The sequence below is a fragment of the Stenella coeruleoalba genome (genome assembly GCF_951394435.1).
Source record: "Stenella coeruleoalba genome assembly, chromosome: 20".
Taxonomy (NCBI): domain Eukaryota; kingdom Metazoa; phylum Chordata; class Mammalia; order Artiodactyla; family Delphinidae; genus Stenella; species Stenella coeruleoalba.
In genome coordinates this window covers 29,245,702-29,273,651 of record NC_137166.1, presented here as the reverse complement: position 1 = coordinate 29,273,651, position 27,950 = coordinate 29,245,702, and the positions used below count along the sequence as shown (strand labels likewise).

General features: G+C 52.1%; 1 protein-coding gene across 1 annotated transcript; it reads left to right on the top strand.

Moving 5' to 3' along the window:
- Positions 1-875: 875 nt before the first annotated feature.
- Positions 876-27,433, top strand: MMP2 (matrix metallopeptidase 2). The gene is made up of 13 exons (XM_079907657.1): positions 876-1,388; positions 3,952-4,178; positions 5,057-5,205; positions 6,249-6,377; positions 6,597-6,770; positions 9,428-9,601; positions 10,450-10,623; positions 12,534-12,689; positions 13,940-14,075; positions 18,117-18,253; positions 19,265-19,424; positions 23,983-24,092; positions 25,566-27,433. Exons 1-13 carry the CDS (start codon positions 1,233-1,235, stop codon positions 25,667-25,669), a joined length of 1,986 nt encoding a protein of 661 aa, XP_079763783.1. The 5' UTR covers positions 876-1,232; the 3' UTR covers positions 25,670-27,433.
- The last annotated feature ends 517 nt before the right edge of the window (positions 27,434-27,950 follow it).

The following is a 27,950-nucleotide window of genomic DNA, read 5'->3' as shown; positions in this document are numbered from 1 at the left end:
TTGTTCCTTAGACTGTGCCTTCCACATCCCTCCCCCCACCCCAATACTCTCAAGTCTTGTAGCTCTTCAGGTGTCAGCCCAGAAGTCCCTTCTTCCAGGGAGCCTTCCCTGACCACCTATACTAGTTTAGGGACTGAGGTCAGGTGTTCCCACACCTGCTGGAGTTCCCCATCACAGCTTAGCACCTAATGAATTCTCCTTCCTGAGGGAGGAAGGGGACATTCCTCAGGGACAGAGACCAGGACTGCTGGGTTTCCAAGCGTTTATCTAGCACCTAGCATTATGCCTGAGGCCAAGTAAATGCTTAAATAGTCATAGAAGGAAGAAGAGGGGAAGGAGAAGGAAGGAAGGAAGGAAGGAAGGAAGGAAGGAAGGAAGGAAGGAGGGAGGGGAGGGGGAGGGAGGAGGGAGATGAGGAAGGAGGGGCCTTCACTTTGTTTCCATCTCTGTATCTCTTCCCATTTCTGCCTATCTCTCTCATCTCTCTGTCTCCATCTCTAATCATCTAAAATCTCTTTCTCTGACGATCTACAGGTGCAGCTGATCATCTGTTCCTGACCCTTCCTCCCCATCTCTGACCTATACCCCTGGGAGTGCAGGCCGTCCGGCCCCCCGCCGTGTGTCCCTCCAAGAACCGCTGCTCTCCAGCCTCAGGACTTCAAGTGTCTAGAGTGGTCGCGCCAGATGTTTCCCAGCAGAGGTTCCATAGGTTTTGCGCCCGGATTGGGGAGTAAAGGTTGGAAGGTCGCCGCACTGATGGTTCTCGAAGAGGCCCAAAGCTCTGGCTGAGGGGAAAAGAGGCGGAGAAAGGAGAAGAAAGGAGAAAAGAGGAGGAGGGCGAGAGGGAGAATGGGGCGGAGAGGGGCGGGCCTGAGCGCTCCCCCTCCACCCGGCGCCGCACTGCCAGCGCCCTCCCAGCCCAGCCGGCCACATCTGGCGGCTGCCCTCCCTTGTTTCCGCTGCATCCAGACTTCCTCCGGCGGTGGCTGGAGCTACGCATCTGGGGCTTTAAACATACAAAGGCTTTGCCAGGACCGGCGAGAGCTGGCGGCGGCGGCGAGGGCTGGGGGCCGGACCATGCGCCGCTGAGCCGGGCAAAGCCGAGGAGACCGAGTCGAACAGCCCCTGGGGGCGCAGCGCTGCGCGGGGGAGCAGGCGCCAGCCAGGCGGCGACGCGGCCACACGCACCGAGCCAGCAACCCCCCGGGCGACGCGCGGGGCCCGGGAGCGCAATGACCGAGGCGCGAGTGGCTCGGGGCCCGCTGGCCGGACCCCTGCGGGCGCTCTGCGTCCTGGGCTGCCTGTTGGGCCGCGCCACCGCCGCGCCGTCGCCCATCATCAAGTTTCCTGGAGATGTCGCCCCCAAAACGGACAAAGAGTTGGCTGTGGTGAGTTCCGAAGCGAGCCTCATCCAACCGAGTTTAGACAAACTTCGGAGGTAGAGGAAGGGCCACCCCTCCCCCATCGCCACGGAGGACACACAGCGTGGGGGAGGGGCTTCAGCAAACAGCATGGGGTGGTCTGGTTCGCAGGAGGAGGGGGTGAGGAGTTGTGGTAAGAGAAGCCCAATTTGGCAACTTTCGGGACACAGCGGGGGGCGCGGGGGGTGCTTTGGCAAACCGCTGGAATGGGCCCCCTTTGCAAATAGTAAGGACATTGACTAGTATCCGGGATTTGGCAAAGGGGGGCGGCTTTGTATGCATCTCTTGGACACATCTGGGGGGTTGGCTAACGAGGCCGTTGGCCAGCGTCCTCATAGGCCTTTGGCAAAAAGCCGAAAGGGGTCTCTTGCAAACGGTGGAGGATCCTTTAAACCCCTGTGGGACTTAGGGAAGAGGGGCCTTTGGCACACAATTTGGATAAGTTTTTGCACGCGTGAGGGTGGGAGCTCTGGGCAAAGCGGAACTTTGGCAAACGTCTGGGAACCTTTGGCACACATCTGGAGAGGGGCCTTGGACAAACCGCTCCCCGGGACCTTTTGGCAAGTATTGGGGGCAGGAGGGAAGAGGACAGCGCTTTTTCCAGTGGCTCAATGAGCAAGTTGGTCAAGGAGGGTCAAGAGTTGGACCTCAGAAAGTTTCCTCGAACTTCTCCAGAAGGGTCGGAGGACAGAAGGAGAGAATTGGCCGGCAGGGCGGAGGGAGGGGCGGCACGAGGGCCCTGGCGCGTGGGGCGGGGGCGGACTGAGGCCGGCTGGGGTCGGAGAGCGGCCAGGGAGCCCTCCCTCCTGGCAGGGCTCCGAGCTGCGGCTCAGATGTTGTTTTGCGAGCGCGCGCGGCTGCGGGCGCGCGCGCCTGGCCAGAGGGGCATCTAGGCCACCACATTGCACAAGCAGAGATGCGGGCAGCTGAACGACACTCCCCCTCACCCTGTAAGCGCCTCGGGCTGGGGACCCCTCAAGATGTTCTTTCCAGCGCACAAGACATCTGCCACGTGTTGCTTCAGCCACCTTAGAAAGCCCCTATTCGCCTTCAGCGTGGTCTCCAAACTGCCCAGGACAGGATCTTCGTGCCCCCTGGTCACCTGGGGGCCCCTTCTCTGGATGTGACACCACCCCTGCCCCCTTTCCAGCATCTAGGTCTCTGCCTTCTCTGGACAAACGGGTTGGGAGACCTTACGTTTTTAGGGGGCTATTTTTCTCAAGGGTCTGCATAGGAGGTGGTCTGCATAGTGAGGGGGCTATGGCTGAGGGGGAGGGTGGAGCTTTGGAGCACTGACAAAGCTACCTGGGTCCCCATGCTTTCTACAGCATATGGAAGTCCCTGTTGCCCAGAGGCAATGCAGTGGGGACCGGGGCTTGAGAAGCCAGGCTTTGAACTTAGTCTGCCTGGCCTCAAATCTGGGGGTGCACGAACCAACTGGCCTAGTAAATCTTGGGCAAGTGACTTAACTTCTCTCAACTGCTTCCGCCAACTGAGGGTAATAATGGTACCTGTCTTGGGGTTCGAAGAGAGGTAATCTTAGACACTTTGAAGGGTACCTGGGACATGGTAAGTGCTCAATAAGTATTAGTCATTATATTGTTATTATCATTATTATTCTTATACCCTTTATTTCTTCTTTCCTAACTACCCTCTCAAACAAGGTTAGGGCCCCAGTAATGAGATCTCCTGGCTTCTCCCACCATTCCTATCACATATTTAACTTTTCACTTCTTTGTGGTCCATCAGCCTCCCCACACTGGGATTTGAACCCTAGAGACTAGAAACATCTGTCGTGCTCACCACTTGAACCCCAGCACTAGCACCAGGCTTGGCACCTGGTATGTGTCAAAAAGTATTTGTTCAACAAATAAGTGAGCTGATGGGTCCCCGATGCCCTGCAGGGGCCTGTTTGGTTTTGGCCTCCGTTCGGGCAGAGCCCGCTGCACAGGACCTGAAGGACGGGACTGTTTTCTTCTGGGAAATTGGCAGATTCAGGATTTGAACCCAGGACTGACTGCTGCTGGAGCTCAGGCACATAGCCCTTGAATCTCTTTAAAGAAAAGTGAGGAAAGTAATCCCTATGTCATCAGCAGTTTGGTGGATTAAAAGAGATGATGGAGGTACAGAGGGGTGGTAGAGAGGTACAGTTCTAAGCCTGGCCTCTGGAGCCAGTTTGCTTGGGTCCAAATTCAGTTCTGCCATTTGTGAGCTGTGTGATCTTAGGCAAGTTTCTTAACCTCTCTGTGCTTTGGTTTCCTCCTGTATGATGGACTGTCTACATGATAGAGTTGCTGTGAGCATTCAGTGAGTTAACACAAGCTGACATTAGTGCCTGGGCCCATTGTAAGCACTCAACACGTGCTCCCAAGCCGTGCTCTCTACAGCTTTTATGTCACTCGGCTAGTGGGTGACAGGGCTGGTTTGGGAACCTAGGACTCCACCCAGTGCCCTTGGGTCCCTGACTCCTTTGATCAGTACTATGCCATCCTAACGTGGCTGCCTGTGCCGGGGTGCTTACTTCTTCCAGCAATACCTGAACACCTTCTATGGCTGCCCCAAGGAGAGTTGTAACCTGTTTGTGCTGAAGGACACGCTGAAGAAGATGCAGAAGTTCTTCGGGCTACCCCAGACAGGTGAACTGGACCAGAGCACCATCGAGACCATGCGGAAGCCGCGCTGTGGCAACCCCGACGTGGCCAACTACAACTTCTTCCCCCGCAAGCCCAAGTGGGACAAGAACCAGATCACCTACAGGTGCCGGGGCAGGGCTGCGGGAGGCAGGGCCCTGGGCCAAGGGACACCGCGTCTCATTGGGCGTTGCCTCCCCGCTCCGGGGACCCGGGAGCTATCTTGGGAGGACTTGGCCTGTTAAGGAGCTTGCATGCAGAATTCTTAGGACCTGGAATAAGACAGACCAGGACTTGAATCTCACGCTTACTGGCTGTGCGGCATTGGACTCCTTCCTTTTCAGCGCCCTGAGCCTTGACTTTCCAATCTGCCAAATGGGGTTAAAACGAAGCCTAACTTACGGCTTGGGAACTGGATCATATGTATAAAGGGCTTTCAGTGTCCAGCATGTAGTAAGAGTGTAATAAATGCTAGTCACTATTATTATCAGATGAGGTCATTGGGGCGGGTAAAGGGAACTTGATGATTGGTTGCTAATTGGGTTTTTTATTGTATTATAGAGTTGTTATAGTTGGTTGTTAATTGGGCTGCGGGCTCTGTTCCGTACGGCTCATGTTGGACTCCAAGGATGAGATCTCTGTGCTGTGTTCCATAATGCACTATTTACACCCCCATCCTTCTCCCTCGGCCAGAGGGAGGGAAGAGACGCCTGAGGCAGGGCCTGAACATACAGGCTGATCTGAGGCACCGTGGGACCTCAAGGCACTCTGGGCGGGCTCCTCTCCCAGGGAGCTCTACTCAACATGCACACACATCGTCTGCCTGTGTATCCACACTCACATGCACACGCTCGTGCACACAGACTCTCACACCCCTCCCATGTATGCACACACTTGCATACACACACACACCCTTGCACACATGCACACACGCTCACATGCATAGGTACGCTCACGTTCCCTTGCATACCCATACACACTCACATGCACTTCTGCTACCTCCAGGATCATTGGCTACACCCCTGATCTGGACCCCGAGACAGTGGACAATGCCTTCGCTCGTGCCTTCCGAGTCTGGAGTGATGTGACTCCACTGCGGTTTTCTCGGACCCATGATGGAGAAGCTGACATCATGATCAACTTTGGCCGCTGGGGTAGGCAGAAGAGGGGCCAGCAGGGGGCTCAGTGCAGAGACAAGGGAGCCATCCAGACATCAGAGAGCCACAGGGGACTCCTTTCCAGCTTAGCTAGGAGGGCAGAAGATGCAGACACTGGAGAGCCGCGTTGATGGGAAGGCAGTGACGTGACTCCCTGGAGGCGGTGTGAACCTGAAAACATGTGGCTCCCCATCTCCTGTCCAGCATGGTAGCCCCTGCATCCATAGGGCTACTTACTTTTAAATTAGTTAAAATTCAATAAAATTTGAAATTCAGTTTCTCCGTCACACTAGTCAGATTTCAGTAGACACATCAGACTATTAAGTTGGGCAAGGAACATTCCCATCATGGCAGGAAGTTCTGTTGGATGACACTCAGAGACACTGAGGAACTCTAGATATGGGAGTGGGGCAGCTGGACCAGTGCAGACATGAGAGTAAGTGGAATAGAACCCAGGGTCCAGGGTGCCGTGTGTGTTGGGGTAGGAACACTGGCAGTAGTGTAGACACGAAGGTAGGCAGTGTAGACATTGTGAGTGGTATGTGATGAGGGTAAGTGGCACAGTCACAGGAGACAGTGTAGGCATGTGGCCCTGGGTGGCAAAGCGGTTATGAGGGTTAGTATTGTGGCCACTGGATAGTGTGACGTGAAGGGAGGTGATACGGCTAAGAGAGAGCAGTGTGGATTGAGGGAAGATGGTATAGACACTGTGGACAAGGAGGGTGGGTGGTGAGGAGACTGGTATGGTAGTGTAGGTGTGTGGATAGCTGTAGTGTCATTGGCAGTAGTGTAGACAGTGAAGGTTGGTGGCAGAGATTCTGAAGGCTGTGTAGACTTGAGGGAGTAGTGTAGACCATAGGATGGTGACAGTCAAGTAGGCAATCCTCTAGACTCACTGTGTCCCCAGTCCTGGATAACCCAACAGGACAAGGGAAGGGGACACATGCTAGGTGGGCTAAAGGGCCCCAACCATGGATGGCATGTGCTTGGGTTTCAGTGCCCAGCGGGGTAGCTAGAAGCTGAGATCCAGTGTGTTTCAGAGCATGGAGATGGGTACCCTTTCGACGGCAAAGACGGGCTTCTGGCTCACGCCTTCGCCCCAGGCCCTGGCGTTGGGGGAGACTCTCACTTTGATGACGATGAGCTGTGGACCCTGGGAGAAGGGCAAGGTAAGAAAGTGACCATCCACGTGCCCAAGCCTCCTCGCCGGTCCTCTGCATGCCTCCCTGTCACCTAGCAACAAGGACTTTGGCTTCCCTGGCAACCGCGGACCCCTCCATCTGCTCAGATGGGAGGGGGAGGGAGGTCACACACCCTGGTGAGTCACAATCCTGGTCTCTAAAGAAAGGCCTGGAGAGGTTCACCCTCCACCCTGTGTGGCCCCTCAGTGGTCCGCGTGAAGTATGGGAACGCCGACGGGGAGTACTGCAAGTTCCCTTTCCTGTTCAACGGCAAGGAGTACACCAGCTGCACGGACACGGGCCGCAGCGACGGCTTCCTCTGGTGTTCCACCACTTACAACTTCGACAAGGACGGCAAGTACGGCTTCTGCCCCCATGAAGGTGAGTGTCCTCCTGGCCCCAGGCCTCCACCTTCCTGGCCTCCACACTCCCCGGGCCTGGCACTGCCAGGGAACCAGTGTCCCCTTCTTCAGGCCCCATGTCCTGATCTGAGCCATCACCGTGCCCCTCTCGTCTGTTCCACTATTCAGTTAATACTTTCATTAAATCAATTCCTTTTTTTCTTTAAGTTTTATCATTCGTAATAATATTTTTGAACTCACCAGTTTGATGCACTAATTATTTTTTTCTAACATGCGTTAGCGGAACTTAGAATGATTAAAATGCCCAGCGGATCTCTAGAGAACCACTCTCTACCCTCCAGCAGGATTGGAGGTTCAAGGGCATGAGGAGAGGCTTGGGGGTAGATGAGAAGCCTAGCAGTGGGATTGGGAGGCAAGACTCAGACACCAAGGCCTGGTACCCAGCCCGGCTTGGGGACGTCAACCTGGGGAATTTCAGCCATCACTTCTGGTTCTGATTTGGACTCTGAGTATGTGTGTGGGGGTGGGGGAGTGTCTGGGAGCTGTTGCGTCTGCCTTTCTTGGTCTCCATCTGTCTTTGCTTGTGGCTGCATCTCTGTGTCTTGGCAAAGGCATTAGGTTTGACGCAGTATTTGTGTGTGCTTCAGACATAAGCTTCAGATATTTTGAAGCAACGTAGAGGGAAAAGTTTTTAAAAAGGTGAGGGTGTTGACATACACACTCAATCCTTTTTCATCTATCTGTCCTTGACACACTTCATAATCAGAAATCATAAAAGGACAGCATACGTACTTCATACTCTTTCAAGTCATCGTGTTTAATGATTCTAGAAATTGAAAGCTGAGAAAGTTTGGGGAAAAGGGGAGAAAGTCCAAAACCTTTTAAAATACTTTTTAAAAGTATTCACTATCCCATAAAGACTCCTCGATCTATAGATGCCTTTGTCTTCTTGGCTGTAATTTTACATGTTTGTGAATCTCTTGTGACTATTGCAACTGAACCCTAAGTACAGCCATGTTGACAGAAGGAAAAAAACAAAGACCTGGTTAACTGTGTTCCTGTTTACGCTTTTGGTACCAAAGTGCACGCAATACTTTGTATTAAGAGTTCAAGGCATTGACCATCAATAAGTCAGAAATATTTAAAACCAAAAATATTTAATGTACCTTGCATTTCCCGGTAGGGGTTTGGATGGCGTTAACCCTCCCATGTGTCAACCCCTGTGTTTAGAACAGAATGTCTTGATAATAGAAGTAGAAACAGCTGGAATTCATAAGTCAGGGAAGGGTTTTTCCCTGCCCTGAACATTAGCCATTGATTTGGTCTTTAGCCAGATGCAAGTACGCACGACATGCACGTGTTTGGGTCTTGGGGCAGAGGTTCTGGTTACTCAGCCCCTCCTGACTGCTGAGTCAGCGTCTGCTTCTCTCCATCCCTTTGGGGGCAGGATCTGAGAGGAGATGGGGGCTTCCTGGGTGGTAGAAATGCAGCTGATGGAAGGCCGGAGGTGGAGACTGGCCTCCATTGAGGTTAACACCATCCTGCCCACCATGGATGACACATTTAACAATTGCCTTTCCCACTTTGAGGTCACCAAGGCATCTGGCCTCAGTGTTTCTTCCTCCATTCGTCCCGTTGTTTCTGGCGTTGCAGGAGAAGGTCACTAGGCTGGGGAGACGGGAGCAGTGAGGGTATGGGGCCCCAAGACCTGCGCTGGGGGCGCCATGGACTGGGCTCAATTCTGGCCATGGCGGAGTTAACGGGGGCTGGTGAGGTCACCTCTGGCGCTGTAGTGCACAGATGGTCCTTGTTACGCACTTGTGGTTTTGCTAGTTGGCAAATCCAAAGACACACCATTTTGTAGCTTTAGGGTGGATGAGGGTAGGGGGAGCAGGGGAAGAACCCAAGACAGACAAGCCCAGACTCTTAATCCCACTGTCTGCCCTGAACTCTCCAGTCATGGCCCATGTCTTGGGGAGGTCAGAGTGGGAGCCTGGGGTGTGTCTTGAAAGGTCCCCCAAAACACCACCTCCCTGTCGTGCCCTCCTTCTCCTGTCCTCCTCCCTCGTGCAGGGACTGCAGCATCCAGGAGAGGGCCTGGGGTTGAAAGGAGGTGAAGCTTTCTCTGTGTGCACGAGCGTGTGTGACAGAGCGAGGAAGGGAGAAATTGCGGTTAAGTGTGTTTTGTAGTTTTCAGTTACAGCCCTCATCCAGTTTTTCCGTTTCTATGACCATAAGCAGTTCTGGAACCAGCTTCTGCAAACCTCAGTTTCCCGATCTATCAAATGGAGAGACTCTTGCCATCCTGCCCACCATGGATGATATATTTAGCAATCCGCAGGGATGTGGGCAACAACCAGGCAGAGTGGACAGTGACCCTGGGGCTGGGGCAGGGATCTGAGGGCCCCACTGTGTGCCAGGTGTTTACTATTTTATTGCTGGTGTGGAGGGGCCGTCCATAACGTCCCAGGGGAAGGATGGGGTTGGCCGTGTAGGCAGGGGTAATTATACCCTGGGAGCTCAGAATTAACGTTTTACCAATGCTACAACTTCCCTGGTATGAGCAGGCAGGTGGGCAGCAGCTCTGCGCCCATGCAGGTGCCCAGCGGATGCTCCCGTGGGCAGGTGGGCGGTCTCCCTCACATTCGCACCCTCCCCCTCTCTCCTGCACCCCAGCCCTGTTCACCATGGGTGGCAACGCCGACGGACAGCCCTGCAAGTTCCCGTTCCGCTTCCAGGGTACATCCTATAGCAGCTGCACCACAGAGGGCCGCACCGATGGCTACCGCTGGTGTGGTACCACCGAGGACTTCGACCGCGACAAGAAGTACGGCTTCTGCCCCGAGACCGGTAGGTGTCACGCCTCTCCCTGTCCTTCGATAGCAAGCCCACGGGAGCCCTGTCCCCACCTCCTTTCCCCAGGACCGGAGCACTAGTCAGGGTGCGTAGCAGCTGGTCCAGCACGGACACCAAAATCAGGACAGACGCTGGGCACCGACAGCCAGTTCAGCTGAATCGGTTGGTGATGTCAGGTCCACCCAGGACCCTCTGAAGGACCCGCACTCTCGCAGCCTCCCTGGCAATTGTCTCTTCCTCTCTCTGATCTCAATGTCTCTATTGCCTGCCTGTCTTTGTCTTAGTCTGTATCTCCTTTGGTCTCTGTTTTTCAATAAGGACTCCCTCCCTCCTTCCCTTCTTTTCTTCCTCCTTTCCTTCAGCAGACATTTGCTGAGCCCTGCTCTCTGCAGGAGACACAGGTAGGTCTCCCACGAGACCATGTGTGATGGAGCTCCCGGTCTCGGGAAACGTGTTGACACCTTCAGCTCTGCCCAGCCCCCTTTGCCTCTAGCCGCTGTGGTCCCATCCATGGGAGGCTAATTAAAGCTCTGGAATCGGGCTGCCTGGGTTTGCATCCCAGCCCTGCCACTTCCTAGCAGCATGTGCCCAGGCAAGTTACTTAATCTCTCTGAGCTCCAGTCACCCCATCCATGAAATGGGGGTTAACCTAGGGTCCCAACCACACAGGGCTGTTGGAGGGGGCCAAGCGGGTGAGCAGTGTGTAAAGCACTTGACCACGTGCCCCAGACTGAGCGAGTACTCAGTAAGCCTGGTTTGTTAATGGCTGCATCATATCATTGCTCCCTGTCGGTGGCCCCAGACCCGTTGCTGCCCGCTGACCCATGTCCCTAACCCCACAGCCATGTCCACTGTGGGCGGGAACTCGGAAGGTGCCCCCTGTGTCTTCCCCTTCACCTTCCTGGGCAACAAGCACGAGAGCTGCACCAGCGCCGGCCGCAGCGATGGGAAGTTGTGGTGCGCGACCACGGCCAACTACGACGATGACCGCAAGTGGGGCTTCTGCCCCGACCAAGGTAGGAGCCCTGGCCATTGGGCAAAGACACTGCACACCCCGCCCCGCCCACAACTGGGCTGGAAATCTTCCAGAGTCCCCACCCACCTCAGCCACAGACACTGCCCCCCAGACACCCACCTACCCTGGTAGAGACACTGCCCACAACAGACCCACCCACTTGGCAGAGATGCTGTCCGTTCCTCGTGGAGACAGTGTCCCTGCCTTGGCCTTGTTTCTCTGGGCAGAGACATGGCCTCCGAAATAAGACCCCATCCATCCCAGTACCCGATTCCTGGGTGGGAACCAGCTTTCCCGAGGAGATGCTGCTTTTCCCTCCCACATCTGTACCCCTCCAGGTGGGTCTGTCAAACCCCAAAATGTCTCAATGCTGGGCACAGGGAGCCCTGCCCCAGAGAGATGATTCTCCTGCGAGGCATTCTCACTCCAACAGGGAGCCAGGTGGGCAGAAGAGAGGAAAACAGGAGGAGCCTCATCCTTGCTCTCCCCACCCTGCATGCAGCACGGGGAAGCGTCCACAGCCCTCCTGCCCCACGGGCACCGTCCTTGCGTCCACAGCCCTCCTGCCCCACGGGCACCGTCCTTTGCCAAGTTGTGAATGGAGGGGTCCTCGTCAGTGCTGGGTGTTGAAAACACAGCTACCTGGGACAGTTCTCTGCCCTCCAGGACTCACAGGCTGGAGCGAGAGAGTGACCAGGAGACAGGTCATGACCGTACTGTGTGGTCACTGCAATGAACAGAATCCTTGGGGACACTGTGCCCAGTCTAGGCTGCAGGGCCCAGTGTCATTGGGTTCAAGGCCCCAGATAGCCAGGTGAGAGTGCTGGTCCTGGGCCAGCCAGAATTAGGTCAGCCTCTCTTTAAGTTACTTTTCTTCTTTTTACTCTCAATGAGATGGAACTTGGAGAACGCCAGCTGACAGAGGCTGGCCAAAGGAGTTTTTCTCATCCTCCACCAAGTGCCGTGCTAAGACATATCCTGATTTTACCTGCTGCAGTCTCTACCTAAAGGTGGGATTCTCCACCTACCGGAGTGGTTTGAGGCTCCAGAGCAGGTGTGGTGCACCTGGGGGGCGGTGTATTCGTGTCCTAGGGCCGCCATAACAGAGTACCGCCAACCAGGTGGCTTCAAACAACAGAAATTTATTCTCTTGCACTTCTAGAGTCATCTAGAAGTCCAAAATCAAGGTGTGGGTAAGGCCACATTCCCTCTAGAGGCTGTATCCCTCCAATCTCTGCCTCTGTTGTTATTTGACCTTATATGTTCATCTCTAAGTATCTTCTTTTCTTATAAGGACATGGGTCACATTGGATTAAGGGTCCACCCTACTGCAGTAGGGCTTCATTTTAACTTGCATCTTAATTTATCTGCAAAGACTCTATTACCGAATAAGGTCATAGTCACAGGTATGTGGGGTTTGGAGGGACACAATTCAATACACAGCAGGGTGTGACAGTAGGGTTTGCCCACTGTCTGGCTTGAGCTTGGACAACCACTCCAAGTAAGAATCTTTTTACTGCTTCCCCTGGAGCAGAAATGGTGGTCCCAGGGGTTACCTCTCTGGAGAACCCACAGAGCAGGTTTTGTCCTAAGTCTTTATAGAGAAACAAAGAGCCAGGAAACAGGATTTTTAACAAATGGGTCTCTACATAGAGGATTTGCCGATGCTACGTGCTCCCCTTTCTAGCACACGTGCAGCCCACCTGGAAAGGGACAAGCGGACTTTGGTTGACTCTCCTTGAAAACCATAGGCATGGTCTGTTAACCCCAGAATTCTCGGGAGAAGGAAAAATCAGTACATGTCACCTCCATGCTCCGTCCCAAGTGTCGCCATCGCCGGGGCCAGGCCTGACTTCTCTCTCATCTTTCTCCCTGTCTCTCTGTCCCTCCTCCCCTCCCTGCGGGCCTCAGGGTACAGCCTGTTCCTCGTGGCAGCCCATGAGTTTGGCCATGCAATGGGGCTGGAACACTCAGAGGATCCCGGAGCCCTGATGGCCCCCATTTACACCTACACCAAGAACTTCCGCCTGTCGCATGATGACATCAAGGGCATTCAAGAGCTCTATGGTAAGCCTCAGCTTGGGGTCCCTGGGGCAGGGATCTGGGGAGGTCATGCCACCGGGGATGGAGGCCCAGGGAGCGGAACCATCCAGGTCCCATTTGTCTAGGACTGCAGGAGACAAGGGCAGGAGTGTTAACCTGGTCTGGGTGTGTCAGAGCAACTCTCCAAGGGGGCCCTTGGACAGCCCTTTCCTTTCCAAATAACACCAGTGTCTGTGCCCCACTTGGTTCCCCAGAGCCATGCTGTGAGGCAGGCGGGGCAGAAATGGGCTCTCCATTTTCTAGTCGGGTCAACTGAGATATGAGAAAGGTAACCCTCTGGCCCAAGATCAACCAGGTTTATGTATCCAAGTGAGGTTTAGAATCCAGGAGAATTAGCTAAACACAGGGTAGAGTTTCCCAGTGCCTGGAATGCCCTTAGTGATACAGGGGTGCAAGTTTCTAGTCTTCCTAACGATTCTTCTATTTTAACGTGTAATAGGATCAATACAACTAGTACCTGAAACTAGGGATTTTATTTATATTAATGCTTACAGTGAGGCCAGAGTTTACTAAGTAACTCCATTTTAATAAAAGAAAAGTCAATATGGAATAGTACTGGTGGTACCTGGACAAAGCTGAAATCATGGAACTGGCTCTGGAGTGATGAAGTGTGGGGAACATTGGACTCGGGAAAGAACTGCAGTAGAGTGAGAGGCTGTGGGTTCGAGTGCTGCCTCTGCCACTCACCAGCCGCAAAAGATGGAGCCGGTCTTTACCTCTTTCGACTCAGTTTCTTCATCTCTAAACTGCGGCTGGTTATCCTAAGGAGTGAAGGAAGTACCACACCCCCCAGTGCTGGACACACGAGTATCCCCTCTGACCACCGTGACTCTCTTGTGGGCTTACTAACATGAGCTTTGGGTTTAAATATTTGGGCAAGTCATATACAACCTTTCTGGGCCTCAGTTTCCTCATCTGTAAAATGGGGGTAATAATGATGCCTACCTCTTAGGGATGTAGAGAGGCCTGATTCTGACGATGTCAGGGAAGAGCATTTGTAGAAGGCGAAGGGCCACAGGATTCCGGTTTCTGTTCAGTCTCCTCTCTCCAAGTCCAGGCCTCGTCCCCCGTCTTCCCTGGGCTGACACCGAGGCCAGAATACTATTCTTCTGATGCTTCGCAGGTTGGGTGGGCCAGCCTAGGGGCTCAGCCTGGTAGGGAGAACCCCTGGAGCTGGGGAGAGTCTGAGTCTGAGGTCAGGTGTCCTCCCCCAGGGGCCTCCCCTGACATTGACACTGGCACCGGCCCCACGCCCACACTGGGCCCCATCACTCCTGAGATCTGCAAACAGGACATCGTCTTTGATGGCATCTCTCAGATCCGTGGGGAGATCTTCTTCTTCAAGGACCGGTAAGTGCGGGATCTCGCTTCTTGTCCTCCTTGCCCTCTGCCCCTTCCCTGTTATTCTCATGCCCATCTCTTGCTCAAGGATCCTACTGTGGGCTTCACAGAATGGCCTGTATGAGACCATTTTTGCTGCGTGTCAGATAGATCCTGGTGGCTACACAACAGGCATGTCTTGTGCCCTCTTCTAGTCTGTGGGTCTACTAGGTGCCTTGGCTTCGGGCTGCAGTTTGGGCTCAGGTATGCTCTGTGTGTCACTCATTCTCCTGGGATTAGCGGCGACTTGTGGCACGTGGCAGGAGCACAAGAGGCCGAATCAAACCACACAAGCACATTTAAAGCCTTCAGTCTCAGCGTGTTTGAGCATATTCCACTGGCTCAAGCAAATCACATGGCCAAGCCCAATACCTACTCTAGGGGATGGTACTGCATAGTCGTGGGACAACACACGTGGATGTATACTTCTAAACTAGGGATGGAGGGAAGAATTAGGAACAATAATCCAGTCTACCACAGGCCTTCTCCTGGAATGGCCTTGACCTAAAATGTTCTATGTATGGGAGCAAGTAACCACAGAGTAGAAAGAAGTGGTGTCCTTTGTGCTATAAATATGGCCCCGACTCAATCCATCAGGGGCTAAGACTCACCCAGCCATCCTAAAGGCAGGCAGAATCTAGGACTACATTAAAGGGTCCATCATCCATCCATCTATCCATTATCTGTCCATCCATCATCCATTGTCCATATCCATCATCAAGCCATTCATCATCCATCCGTCTGTCCATCCATAGAGCATAATAGCTGAGAGAATGGTTCTGGAGCCAGATTGCCTGGGTTAGAATCCTGGACCTGCTACTAACCAGTTGCATGATTATAGGCAAGTTAATTGTGTATCTCTTTTTTTTTTTTTTTTTTGCGGTACGCGGGCCTCTCACTGTTGTGGCCTCTCCCGTTGCGGAGCACAGGCTCCGGACGCGCAGGCTCAGCGGCCATGGCTCACGGGCCTAGCCGCTCCGCGGCATGTGGGATCTTCCCGGACCGGGGCATGAACCTGTGTCCCCTGCATCAGCAGGCGGACTCTCAACCACTGCGCCACCAGGGAAACCCTGTGTATCTCTTTTTAACCTCAATTTCCTCATCTCTAAAATGGGATGAATATTCCAACCTATCTCACAGGGCTGTTGTAAGGATTAGGTGAGCTTAGTGCTTAAAACAGTGCCTGACACAGACTAAGTGCATTCAAGTATACTAGCTGTTATTATCGACAAATAATTACTTGCCATCTACTGTGCCAAATCCTTTGCTAGGCTTTGGGAACTGGGGGTGCAAGGTGTTGTTCCAGAGGTGGAGGGGCTGCTTAATGCCTGAATCGGTGTCTTCAAAAAGAGGTCAGTGGATCTCCCACACAGAAACCACCTAGAGTGTGAGGGTTAAACGTGTGGGTTTCTGTCCTCACCCTCAGGCCCTCTGACTGGAATCTCTGGGAATGGGTCCCAGGCGTCTGCATTTAAGAAAATTTCCCCATGGGAATTCCCTGGCGGTCCAGTGGTTAGGACTCTGAGCTTCCACTGCCGAGGGCCTGGGTTCAATCCCTGGCAGGGGAACTAAGATCTCACAAGCCATGTGGCACAGCCAAAAAAGAAAAAAAAGAAAATTTCCCCAGTGATTCTGATGCACATTAAAGTTTGAGTAACCCCAGTCTGGTTTAGGGAATAGAGGCATAGAGGACTGACATGGCAGAATGAAAGAGATGTGACTGCAAGAGACATTAGCAAAATGCTTTGTGGACACGTCCACGTGAAGGAAGAGCTCTGCAGGTGAAGCAGCGCTCAAGGGGAAACATTAAAGGAGAAGCAGATGCGGATGGACGTGATGGGGCTGGCAGGGTGGGAGCGTGTTTGAGATGAGGGAACTGCAAGAACAAAGCCATAGAGATGTGAAAGTTCCTGGCTTTCCCCGGGAGAGCCTGGTGAGGCTGAAGATGTTCCAGAAGCTCTTGTGAAGGGGCTCCTCTGCTCCAGGCGCTGGGCTAGGTGCCGGGGGGCAGATGCCAGTAGGGAGAGAGAGGGCAAGAATACAGAGTGAGATGAGACCCAAAATGCAATGAGAAGTCAGGTCCATCAGGCCATGAATGCCCAAACCAGGACATGTAACAACAGATGTCAGTGCTGTCCTGCAGCCCCCATTACAGGGCTGGGGAAGAGGTGAGCCCAGGGGCTCCGTGCCCCGGCACCACCCTTGGTCTGGAGCACTTCTCCCTAAAGAAGCCCTGACCACACGTGCGGATCTGAGTACAGAGTTGGGAAAGGGTGCAGTGCCTAGGCCCAGGTCGGAGCCATCCCTGGCCTGACACATCACACTTTCTTTCAAAGGAAGTTGATGAGTGTTTAACGGACTCCTTGAATTAATCAGTAAATATTTAAGCTCTGGGCTTCCCTGGTGGCACAGTGGTTGAGAGTCCGCCTGCCGATGCAGGGGACACAGGTTCATGCCCCGGTCCGGGAAGATCCCGCATGCCGCGGAGCGGCTGGGCCCGTGACCCATGGCCGCTGAGCCTGTGCGTCCGGAGCCTGTGCTCCGCAACGGGAGAGGCCACAACAGTGAGAGGCCCGCGTATCACCAAAAAAAAAAAAAAAAATTTAAGCTCTGACCATATGCAAAAATTGGTGCTAGGCATTGTGGGGGACAAGAAAGGCAGTATTGTAGGATAATTAAACTCAGACTTTGGAGTCAGATGTGGATTTGAATCCTGGTAATTCCATTACCTCTCTGAGCGTCATTTGCCAAATAAGGATTGTGATACTTTCCTGTATCAGGATGTTTTGGCTGCAAGTAACAGAGAATCCCAGCTGAAACCAGCTTAAACAATGGAAAGAAATGACTCCCACGTGGTACAAAGTCCAGGGGTAGGGCTGCCTCCAGGGGCAGAAAGAGGGTCACTGATTCAATGATGTCTTCATCCACTGCTCTCCTTGGCATTGTCTTCATCCTAAGACTGGGTCCCTCAGGGTCACACAATGGCTGCCAGTGGCAACTGGGGCTATAAACTTCCTTGCAGACATCCAGCAGAAAAGAAAGAGAGAGACAGATCTCCAGATGTGAACTATAAGTGTATGTGTTCAATCTTATTGTGCCAACATAGGACATATGGCCACTGCTGAATCAATAACAGTTGCCGGGGAATGCTAAGCTCCGATAGGCTTAGATCAGCGGTTCTCAAACTTTGGCATGCCTTAGAATCATCTGGAAGGCTCTTAAGACACAGATTACTGGGCCCCAAGCCCAGAGTCTGATTCATGGGTCCTGAGTCGGGTCCAATAATTTGCATTTCTAATGAGTTCCAGGTGTTGGTCTGGAGCTCACACTTTGAGAACCAGTAGCTTAAACTCATCAGAATGGGGATTGGGTCCACCTATAGGAAAGGGGGGGCCATAAATGTGGGAATTTTGTGAGGGAGGATGATAGGGAAATAAGATAATAGATGCTGGGTAGACCACTGAGAGTGCATATTATCTTATAATATTGACATTGAAATCGACATTTTACAAGCCACATAAAGTGCTTGGCACTTAGTAGGTCCTCAATAAACGATGGCTCTTTACTTCTCCTGCCAAAGTGCCTGAATCCATCATTTCAATTCAGGAAATACTTTTGAGCGCCATCAGCCTCTGCCTGAATTGGCTTTGAATCTGACCGGAAAGATAAGACACTTAAAACGACAAACAATCAAACTACTCTTCTGGGCACTCAGTGTTGATTTTAAGAAGCTCAGAGGAGGGAGAACACAGTAAGGGACAGAAGTAGTTAGGGAAGGCTTCCTGGAGGAGGGAGCAGGAGGGCGAGCAAAAGATTGCTTCTCAACCCTGGCATCTTGCAGAGGGGGCTCTGCCCATTCTCCAGTCCTTCTCCACCCTTTCTTTGATCTCACCTCCCCACCTCCCAGGGAATCATCCAGGGATGTTTCTGAGAGGGCTTATAGAGGCATGTGCCGTTACAACTGCAGAGTGACTGAAGGTTTGGTTTCCTGTGTCCCCTTCCCCCACCCAGGTTCATTTGGCGAACAGTGACACCACGTGACAAGCCCATGGGGCCCCTGCTGGTGGCCACATTCTGGCCTGAGCTCCCGGAAAAGATCGATGCTGTATACGAGGCCCCACAGGAGGAGAAGGCTGTATTCTTTGCAGGTGTGTGGGAGGGGAGCTGCCTGGCCCTGGGCTCCAGGCGGCACTGCACCGTGATTCCTGTGCACTGGTGGGTGTTCCCTCTCCTTTTTGGATCCACTCTTTCAACCTTCATCTGGGAGATGGGTTCAGACACCCAGCATCAACTAGCACTGGCCCACAGAGCGACCATTTCAATAACCTTTTAATCCCTTTTCAATCCTTCTGATTCCTTTTCCAGAGGGAAAATGACACTTTAGTTCTGGTGTCTTTAACACCTTCCTGATGCTAGTGCCTTTGGCAGATGACAATTTTAATTAGAATTTTTTAAACACTTATTTGTTTTCATTTTTAATGTTTAAATTTATTTCTATAGACTTCAAAATGAATTCCTTGAGAGCAAAACGTTAATTCGAGTTAAGTAATATGAGGAGACTCTATAAGTGGTAAAAATCACCGAGGTAGGGTCACATGGGTAACATTTGGGAAACCCTGCTCATTTAATCTTTATTTGAGCACCTATCATGTGCCAGAGATGCAGTCCCTGCTCTCAAGGAGCTCATGAACTAGTGGGGGAGACAGAAAACCATGCTGTTAGGAGGGAGCTCAGGAAGGGCTGCGGTGGAGGCCCAGGGGTGGCTTCCTGGGGGCACTGAAGCACCACGGGTGCGTGTTCCACCAGCCGGCTTCCCAGCTCCTCCAGCCCAGAGTGATGAGAGCAGCTGCTGGCTCACAGGGGACCTTTGTGCAAATTAGAAAAAGGTGCCTCTTCACAACAGGTGTGGCACTTAGAGTCTCTGGCTTGGTAAGAGGAGCCAGGCTAGGACTCACTCCCACTTACCTTCTTGGCCGGGGACCTTCCATAACCGATTTGTAAAACCTTATATGTGGACCCTAATTCCGGACACTGAATGCGGAACTGGGCAGAACTCGTGTCCCTGCTGAGAAAGGCCACAGTGGGGTCCCTAGCAGATGGATGGTGGGAGGAACAGCCTCCAGCACCTGCCACCAGCCCACCCTCTTCTTCCACCCCAGGGAATGAATACTGGGTCTATTCAGCCAGCACCCTGGAGCGAGGGTACCCCAAGCCGCTGACCAGCTTGGGGCTTCCTCCTGATGTCCAAAAAGTGGATGCTGCCTTTAACTGGAGCAAGAACAAGAAGACGTACATCTTCGCTGGAGACAAATTCTGGAGGTAAGGGAGGGCGGTGCGAAGGAAAGCGGCACCACCAGCTGCATGGACAGAGAGAAGACACGGGCTTTGAGCCTCCTGGGTTAAGTTTGGAGGCTGGTGGACCATGGATGCCCCCTCTCTGGTCTCTAATCTGCCAGGGTTATTGGCCCTCTGAAAAGTCACCAAAGGGTGAGCTATTCTTGGGCACATTACTGGTACAATTCTGGTTAGATCCTCCTTTCCCTTCTCAGAAGTCTTTGGATTGGGCCCATGTCCGTCTGGTCTGGAGCCCCATATTTTAGAGTGAATCGCTGAAGAAGGGAGTGATAAAAATAAAGATAATAGCTGCTACTCTGATGCTATGTGCCAGACACCATTCCAAAGGCTTTATGAGGTGCATATTATTATTACTATTCCTCCCATTTTACAGGTGAAGAAAGAGGTTCAGAGAGGTTAAGTGTCTAGCTTAAAGTCACACAGCCAAGTAGTGGCAGGCTGGGATTTAAACCCTGGAATTCTGGCTCCCAGAGAACATTCTTCACTTTTCTACACTATACCTGAGATAGTGGGGTCCCAAGAGATGGGGGTGGTGGAGGCAGGGATGGCAGATAGCAAACATAGGATGAAAACTGAGACGGGTGTCCACTGGAGCCAGCATCCAAATTCAGCCTCATTGAAAACAGCGGCACCCTCTGGCCCGTCTGCCACAGGCTCAGTAGCTGTGGGCACAGGCTGGCCGGGGGCCAGTGTGGAAGCAGGTAACTCTCTGCTCCAACTCGTCTAAAGGGAAGGGTCTGATTCTGAGAGGCCATGGTCAGGCCTGAGGGTCAGGGAGCCTGATCTCCAGGAAAGGTTAGTGAGAGGCAGCCCAGACCTCAGGAGTTTGATTTTAAATCTTCACATTTCCTAGATGAGGAATCTGAGGTCCATAGAAATGAACCAACTTGTCTTAAGTTATTTATAGGCAAGTGTGTTGGCCACAGATTATAGGATTATAACCGCTTCTTCTGGTTTCTAACCCTGGGCCCCCTGCACTGTACCCTCAGGGTCATCGGGTCGGTGGGGGAGGGGTGGTCTTCCTCCTTCCCTCCTCGTGTCCCCACGTTTCCTCCCGTGGCTGCATCTGGACCTTTGTCTGCCACCCCTGGAACAATCCTGCTTCCCTCCCAAGGCCTCTCTCCTCCCGTCTCCTCCCCACCACCCGCCCCCAGCTGCCCTGCATTCAGGAGCTGTTTATGTCCCAGGCTGCCGTGGCAGGGTGGAATTCCAGACATATTGCTAAGATGCTTAGCAACTTAAGCTGATTGATATCTCAAGCCTCAAGAAAGGAAACAGTCAGCCAGGAAAACGCGGAGCAGGCACTCTGCCCACAGGCTCCAGAACACTCAGGCACGCGCACGTACTGGGGAAGGGCATCTCGGCACAGGAGGCGCTCCGAATCTCCAGATCTTAGCATCGCACACAGCAAGAGGCCCAGCCGCACAGAGCAGAATCATAGACCCCTTGCCTTTGAATCATGGTGTTGAGAGGACATTTATAATCACCCCCAGCACGTACGGTGAATGTAAACATATGAGAACAGATGTGTCCATGCGCGCGCGCGCACACACACACACACACACACACACACACACACACACACTGATGCTCACGCTGTGGTGGTACCTTGCTGGGTTTTGGGCAGAGTTATCTGCTTCCCAGTCCTTTTCCACAGCAGCCCACCTCACAAAGCCTGGATCTGGGATGGACAGCCTGTTCCACAGAGGAAGTTCTGTGAATCTTCCTTAAAAGCAGCAGAACTGAAACATCTACTGGAGGATCTGGGCGCGGTTTCCAAAGGAGGCAGATCTTTTTCCCAAGAGAGGTAGTTAATGAGCTCGAGACATTGGTCCTGGTGGAGTCTGCCGATTCCCAGGCCTCCTTTCTGGAGAAGGAGAGAGCACTCCAGAATGACAGAGGACGAGCAGCTGCTTCCAGACTGGGCAAACCCTAGGTCATGCCAGGGAGTGCTCAGCTCTTGCTTCTAGAAGCTTCCACTAAACCCACAATAATATATTCAATATCTCCTATGTGCCAGACAATTACCTAGGTGCTGGAAGACAGCTGTCAAGAAATAGTCTCTCTCTGCCTGGTAGAACTTACAATATCGTGAGGCGAAGAGACATAAACACATACAAATAAAATAGTGATGGCTCTTGTGATGGGACCTGTACCACATCCCAGGGCTGTGCATTTCACCTGTATTTCTCATTTAAGGTAGATGCTATTATTAACTCCATTTTCTAAGTGTAGAAACTCAGGCTGAAGTGCCTCAAGGATATACCTTTGAAAAAGCTTGGACACAAATGTCTGTGTTCTTTTTTTTTTTTTTTTTGCGGTACGCGTACCTCTCCCTGTTGTGGCCTCTCCCGTTGCGGAGCACAGGCTCCGGATGCGCAGGCTCAGTGGCCATGGCTCACGGGCCCAGCCGCTCCGCGGCATGTGGGATCTTCCCGGACCAGGGCACAAACCCATGTCCCCTGCATCGGCAGGTGGACTCTCAACCACTGCGCCACCAGGGAAGCCCGATGTCTGTGTTCTTAACACCTGCTCTGCACTGCAATTCTACAGCCAGGAGGGAGAAGTTCAGAGGGTCACAGAGAAGCCTTTCAAAAGAGTGTACCAGCGAGCAGGAAAGGAGGCTCCCAGAGGAGGCTCTGGGGACAGAGAGGAATGTGAAGAGGTGTGGTTCTGTTCAGAGCCAACATGTTCTGATGGCTCCATGCTGTACTATTCCTGGAGGAAAAGAACTTGGAAGCAAATTGGTTCACTTCTCCAAGCCTCAGTTCCCTCATCCATCAAATGGGGTTGCTTCCTGCTATCCCTACCTTCCGTGGGTAGAGTGAGAAAGAAATGAGGGCAAGTTCAAGGACACATAGCTCTCAGCCATCATCACTCTAGAGAATGTAGTTTGGGAGGTCAGTGCAGGTGACATGGATGGATTGCTAGAATTTTGAGCTGGGAAACTTGGTTTTGGTACCCCAGGTCATGAGGAAGCATGCTAGGTTTGGCAAGAAGAAGTTTCATGACAGAACTGGGATTAGGAAGGCTTTTCTGGCAGTTCTGAGGGTGATGGGCAGAGGGGGAAGACCCCTGTAGAAGGGGACTCAGAGAGGAAGCTGTTTTTGGCATCTGGGGCGGAGGTCGTCAGGCTGGCTGTAGGGAAGAAGAGAGTCAGCTATGAGGCTGATGCTTGGCTGTCACCGGGATGGCATTCAAACACAGATCTATCTAGAAAATCAGCATCATGAGGGCAAGACTTTATCTTGTTGATTACAATATCCACAGCGACATGGTGGGAGCTCATTAAATATTTACAGAATAATAAATATATTGAGTGTAAGTGGAGAAGCAATGGAATCAAAATAACCCCAGCATTTAAAAAGTTCTCCCTCCAAATTAAAAAGACACAGATGTTGCTAGCCAGAAAGAAGAATATGCCAACTAATACTCAAGGTATTTACACAAATTAAAGGCAGAGCCCAAGATAACGACTTGCCCTGAGAACTGCAATTGGGACTGAGGTGGCAGGAAGTCACCCTGTGACTGACAGGGCTTGGGTTCACACACCACCTTGTACTGTAACCTCACTGTCCCAGCCAAGATCATTGCCCAGGTTGTGAACTGCCAACTCCACTTGACAGATGAAGAAGCAGTATTTGTCCAAGCTGAGCCGTGAAGGGCAGTGATGGGGCCGGACCCTGTCTCTGGGCTCCTGGGCCAGTGCTGTTTGTACTGCAGCAGGGATCAGAGTTTGTAAGGGAACTAACATTTCCCAGATACCTACCCAGTACCAGATACTGGGATAGGCACTTTGCATGTTTTACTCTGTTTCACATATGTGTTAATTAAATACATTAAATTAATTATAACCCATTTTACAGATGGTAAAACTGAGGCCCAGAGAGCAGTTTGCTGCCCTGAGCCAGATAGGCCAGGGTTGGACTCCCACTTAGAAACTGGGTGCCCTTTTTAAGCCTCTGGTCTGTAAAATGGGTATTATGGTAGTGACTGTGTCTTAGCGTTGTCGAAAGGATTGAGAAAGTATATGGAAGGTGGGTAACACACTGCTTAAACGTGAGCAGTGGGCTTCCCCGGTGGCGCAGTGGTTGAGAGTCCGCCTGCCGATGCAGGGGATACGGGTTCGTGCCCCGGTCTGGGAAGATCCCACGTGCCGCGGAGCGGCTGGGCCTGTGAGCCATAGCCGCTGAGCCTGTGCGTCCGGAGCCCGTGCTCCGCAACGGGAGAGGCCACAACAGTGAGAGGCCCGTGTACCGCAAAAAAAAAAAAAAAAAAGTGAGCAGTAATCACAAGATTGTTTTCATGGGGCTGTCCAAAGTCACCTGATTAGTGAGTAGTGGAATTAGGATTCACCCAGATCTGACTCCCTGCCCCTCAGCTCCAGTCAATGGCCTCCCTGAAGGGCTAGGTCTGGCTTCCCAGGCTCACGCAGGAGCCATCATCCCTGCCCTCCCATCAAGTTGGGGAAGGGCTGGCCTTTAGGGATTCCCACAAGTTCACCATGGCCATTTCCTTGCAGATACAATGAGGTGAAGAAGAAAATGGATCCCGGCTTCCCCAAGCTCATCGCAGATGCCTGGAACGCCATCCCTGATAACCTGGATGCCGTGGTGGACCTGCAGGGCGGGGGTGAGCTGCCCAGGCCTCTGTCCACTTTCTAGGACTCCCTGCCCCCCAGCCAGGGCCCTGCTCCTCGCAAGCACACACTCCCTTATTGTGCAGGAAAGCATGCGGCGCCCCGGGAAAACAAACCAGCCCCTTCAACCCAGTGCTGGGAAGGCATCCAGACCCCTGACCTCTGCTCACTCAGCTGGCTCCAGGCTATAAGACCCAGAAAGGCCCCTCACAGCTGCAGAGCCTGGAGCCAGGGAGCAGGGAGGGCGGGAGGCCTGCTGGGAGCGAGAAACCTGGGCTCAGTGCCCTGGATTCATTCTGGGGTTTGATCCAGGCCCTTTTGGGTTCCGCAAGGGGCCTTGTGACTGCTTCCTATTAGCAGAAGGATGGCTCCATTTGAGACAGCACAGACTTTGTTAGGCCCTGCTGCTGAGGTGGCAGAGGTAGCCCATCGGCTCAATTTGTCCCTGGTCCCTTGCTGAATGAAACACCAAACCAGCGAGGGATAGAGTTTGGAGTTTGGAAACCATATTCCTGAGGAGGCTTCTGGGAGGTCTCTAGGGCCCTGGAAATGAGTCCAGTTTGGCTTTTTAGAGGAGATTTCAATTAAATTTCGCAAAGATGCTTCTTGAGTTCCTATCACACGCTAAGCACATGGCCCTGACCTCCAGGGGCTAAAGGTCTTACATGTCCAGGAAAAAGCAGTATACAATCAGGTGCTAGGTTAAAGATTATCTTCAGAAATAAACGTCTACTGAGCACGTACTATATGCCAGGGTTTGAAAGGAAGAAAATGAGATCATATATGTTCAGAGTAAGAAATTCCAAAGCCCACAGGGGCCAAGCTGGTGGCCTGAATAAGTGATGCAGGCAGGGCAGACAGTAGGGAGTGGTGGGGTCTGTGGAGCACCAGAGAGCACATGGCTCATTTTCAGGGGACAGTTGCTTCTCGGCTTCTGGCGATCTCTGCCCTGCAAGAAAAGGGGAGCAGTGTTATTAGATATTCTAACTCTTTTAAAAGGAAGTGAGAAATCTGTATTTTCATATGAAATTTCCAGATGTTTACATGTTGGCCAGTTATTCAAAACAAAACAAAAGAAAAAACTGTGTGAGCTAAATAAAACCAATCTGTGGGCCCGATGGGGCTAGCAGCCTCCTGGTTTGCCACCTCTGGAAAAGGAAAGTGCCTAGTTTGGAGCTTGTGCTCAGTGGAGTTCTGTTATTTATCTTAATTATAGCATATATCATCTCATTTAATCCTCAGAAGCCTTAAGAGGTGGTATCGTTATCCACATCTTAAAGATGAAGAAACAGACTCAGAGAGCATAATTCCACAGCCGTTTCCCTTCTTCCAGCCTCACAGGGGTCTCCTGTGATTTAAAAGCTTCTTCCCTATGGCAGGCAGACTTGTAAAACTCTCAGGAACCTTCCCTGTGCCATAATGCCTGAGGATGGCTTGGTCACAGCCTCTTCTCTTTCTCATCCCAGGTCACAGCTACTTCTTCAAGGGCGCGTATTACCTGAAGTTGGAGAACCAAAGTCTGAAAAGCGTGAAGTTTGGAAGCATCAAGTCCGACTGGCTGGGCTGCTGAGCTGTCTCTGCCTCCCCCAGGGCCTGCCTCTCTATCACTTTCTGCACACCGGGCCCTGAGCACCAGGGAAGGACCCGGATGGGCCGGGCAGCCCTCAGCTCTGTAGTTAATCAGCATTCTCACTCCCACCTGGTAACTTAAGAAACCACAGAGTGGCTCTGCCCTGTGCTCCAAGAAAGGTGCTGATTGTACCCGTCCCAGGTGCCCCTCCCCCTCCACACCTCACCAGCCCTCCAGAGCCACCCCCAAAGAGATGCTTTGATATTCTCAATGCAGCCTTGTCTTGGGCTGCCCTGGTGCTGCCACCCTTCAGGCTCTTCTCCTTCCACAACCTTCTGTGGCTTTACAGCACCCTTGGAGCCAACAGAGACTGTCTGAAGAGGGCACTGGTGGCCCGACAGCCTGGCCTGGCATGGGGCAGTGGGAGAGGGGCATGGCCCGGTGGCCACGCCAGACACCTGGTCTTCTCACTGCTGGCTGCCTTAGAACCGTCCCTACATTAGCAGTTTGCTTTGTATGCACTTTGTTTTTGTTTTTGTTTTGATCTATTTTTCCACTTTGAAATTGCGTTTCCTGACAGAAGGACTCAGGTTATCTGAAGTCACTGCACAATGCATCTCAGCCCACGTAGTGATGGTCCCCTTGGTCACTCTATTTAGTGTGTCCCTCCTCTGTCACTTACTCCACTGGATGGAGGAAAACCAAACCCTGGCTCCTCACCCAGTCTCCCCTCCTCTCCCTTCAGCAGTTTCCCCGTGGGAAAAATCAACAAGTATGAATAAAGACACCGATTGAGTGGCCATGTTGGCCGGCTGTTTTAGCAGAGACTAGAGAGGGGCCCCAGCCCCAGCCAGAAGAGGAAACTTAGAAAGTCTAAATCTTCGCTCCCTGCAGCATACAGGTAACATATGCTGGAAAGGTCACAGATGCCCAAATAAACAGCGAGAGACTCAGGGTGGGTGAGCTGGAGTCCCTCTGTCCCATGGAAAGAGCCCTGGAACAGCAGCGTTTCTGTTATTTAATTGCAGGTCCTTGTTCAAGGTTTCCTCTTTCTTGAGTCTGTTTCTTTGTTGACAGTAACACCAATTCTAATACTAATAACAGTGAACAACAGTAATACCCCTTCCATTAATAGAATGCTTACTACATGCCAGGCACTTCACGTGCATCACTTCATTTAACCTTTATACCAACCTAAAGAAGGGAGAATATTATTAGTCAATTTTTATTGATAAGGAAACTAAGGCTTGGAGAAAAGTGATTTTCCCAGGATACCATAGATACTGGGTAACATCCTGACTCAAGGCCAAAGATGACCTAGAGAAGAAGGTTTAGCCGGAAGCTGAGTATCTCCCTCAGCAGCATTAACCTTCACCTCCCCCAAAACCCTCTAAGTAAACTCAACTAGGGGAGAAATGTGTGTGCTTTCTAAACACAGCTTCTATTAATGGGTAAGCTCCTTACCTTCCTCTCCAGCAGATTGCCCATCTTTAATCCCTTCCTATACAGAAATTCTGGAGCTGCTACAGAACAGAAACTTAAGGCCTGGGGTTATTTCAGAGGCCCTTTCTGGCTCCGATAGACTATTACTTCAGGCCTCTCATGGTGGGGCTGGTAGGGAAGCGGATGATGAGTGCACAGGTCTCTCTGAAAGTGACCTTGGTGGAGTCCTGTTTTCTCCTGTGGCCTGCCCAATCGCTCCGGTCCTTGAGGGCTCTTGGAGAGACTGCCTTCTGTGCTAAAGAACCATAAGGGTCTGCCACCCTCTACTTGAAGACCCCAAAGCTGGGGCACTTTATATCATGGCTGTAATATGTTGTTATTAAGGTTCTCTGTTAAATACTGAGAAAATTCAGCTGCTCCACTATGTAATACCTAAAAGGTGCCATTTCTTGAGTGCTTTTCTATGAACACTACCCATGCATTATTTTACTTAATTGATACTACTGGGTTGGCCAAAAAGTTCGTTTGGGCTTTTCCATAGCGTGGTGTGGAAAAACCCAAACAAACTTTTTGGCCAACCCAATACAATCCTATGGGTTAGGAATTAGTCTTCCCATTCTGAGATGAGTATGCAAGCGCAGAGAGGTTAAGTGAGTAGCTGAAGGCTGCATCTATCTGGTAGGGTTGGAAGATTCTGAGATTCTACAGTGGACACCTTGGAAGGAGCAGCTGTCCCAGGGCCCAGAGTCAGATTCTTATCATGCCTCCAGCCTGCTGTGAGCAGTTGACCAGTAAAGATAAATCATTCACCATCTCCATCTGCCTCTCAGCCACTCAG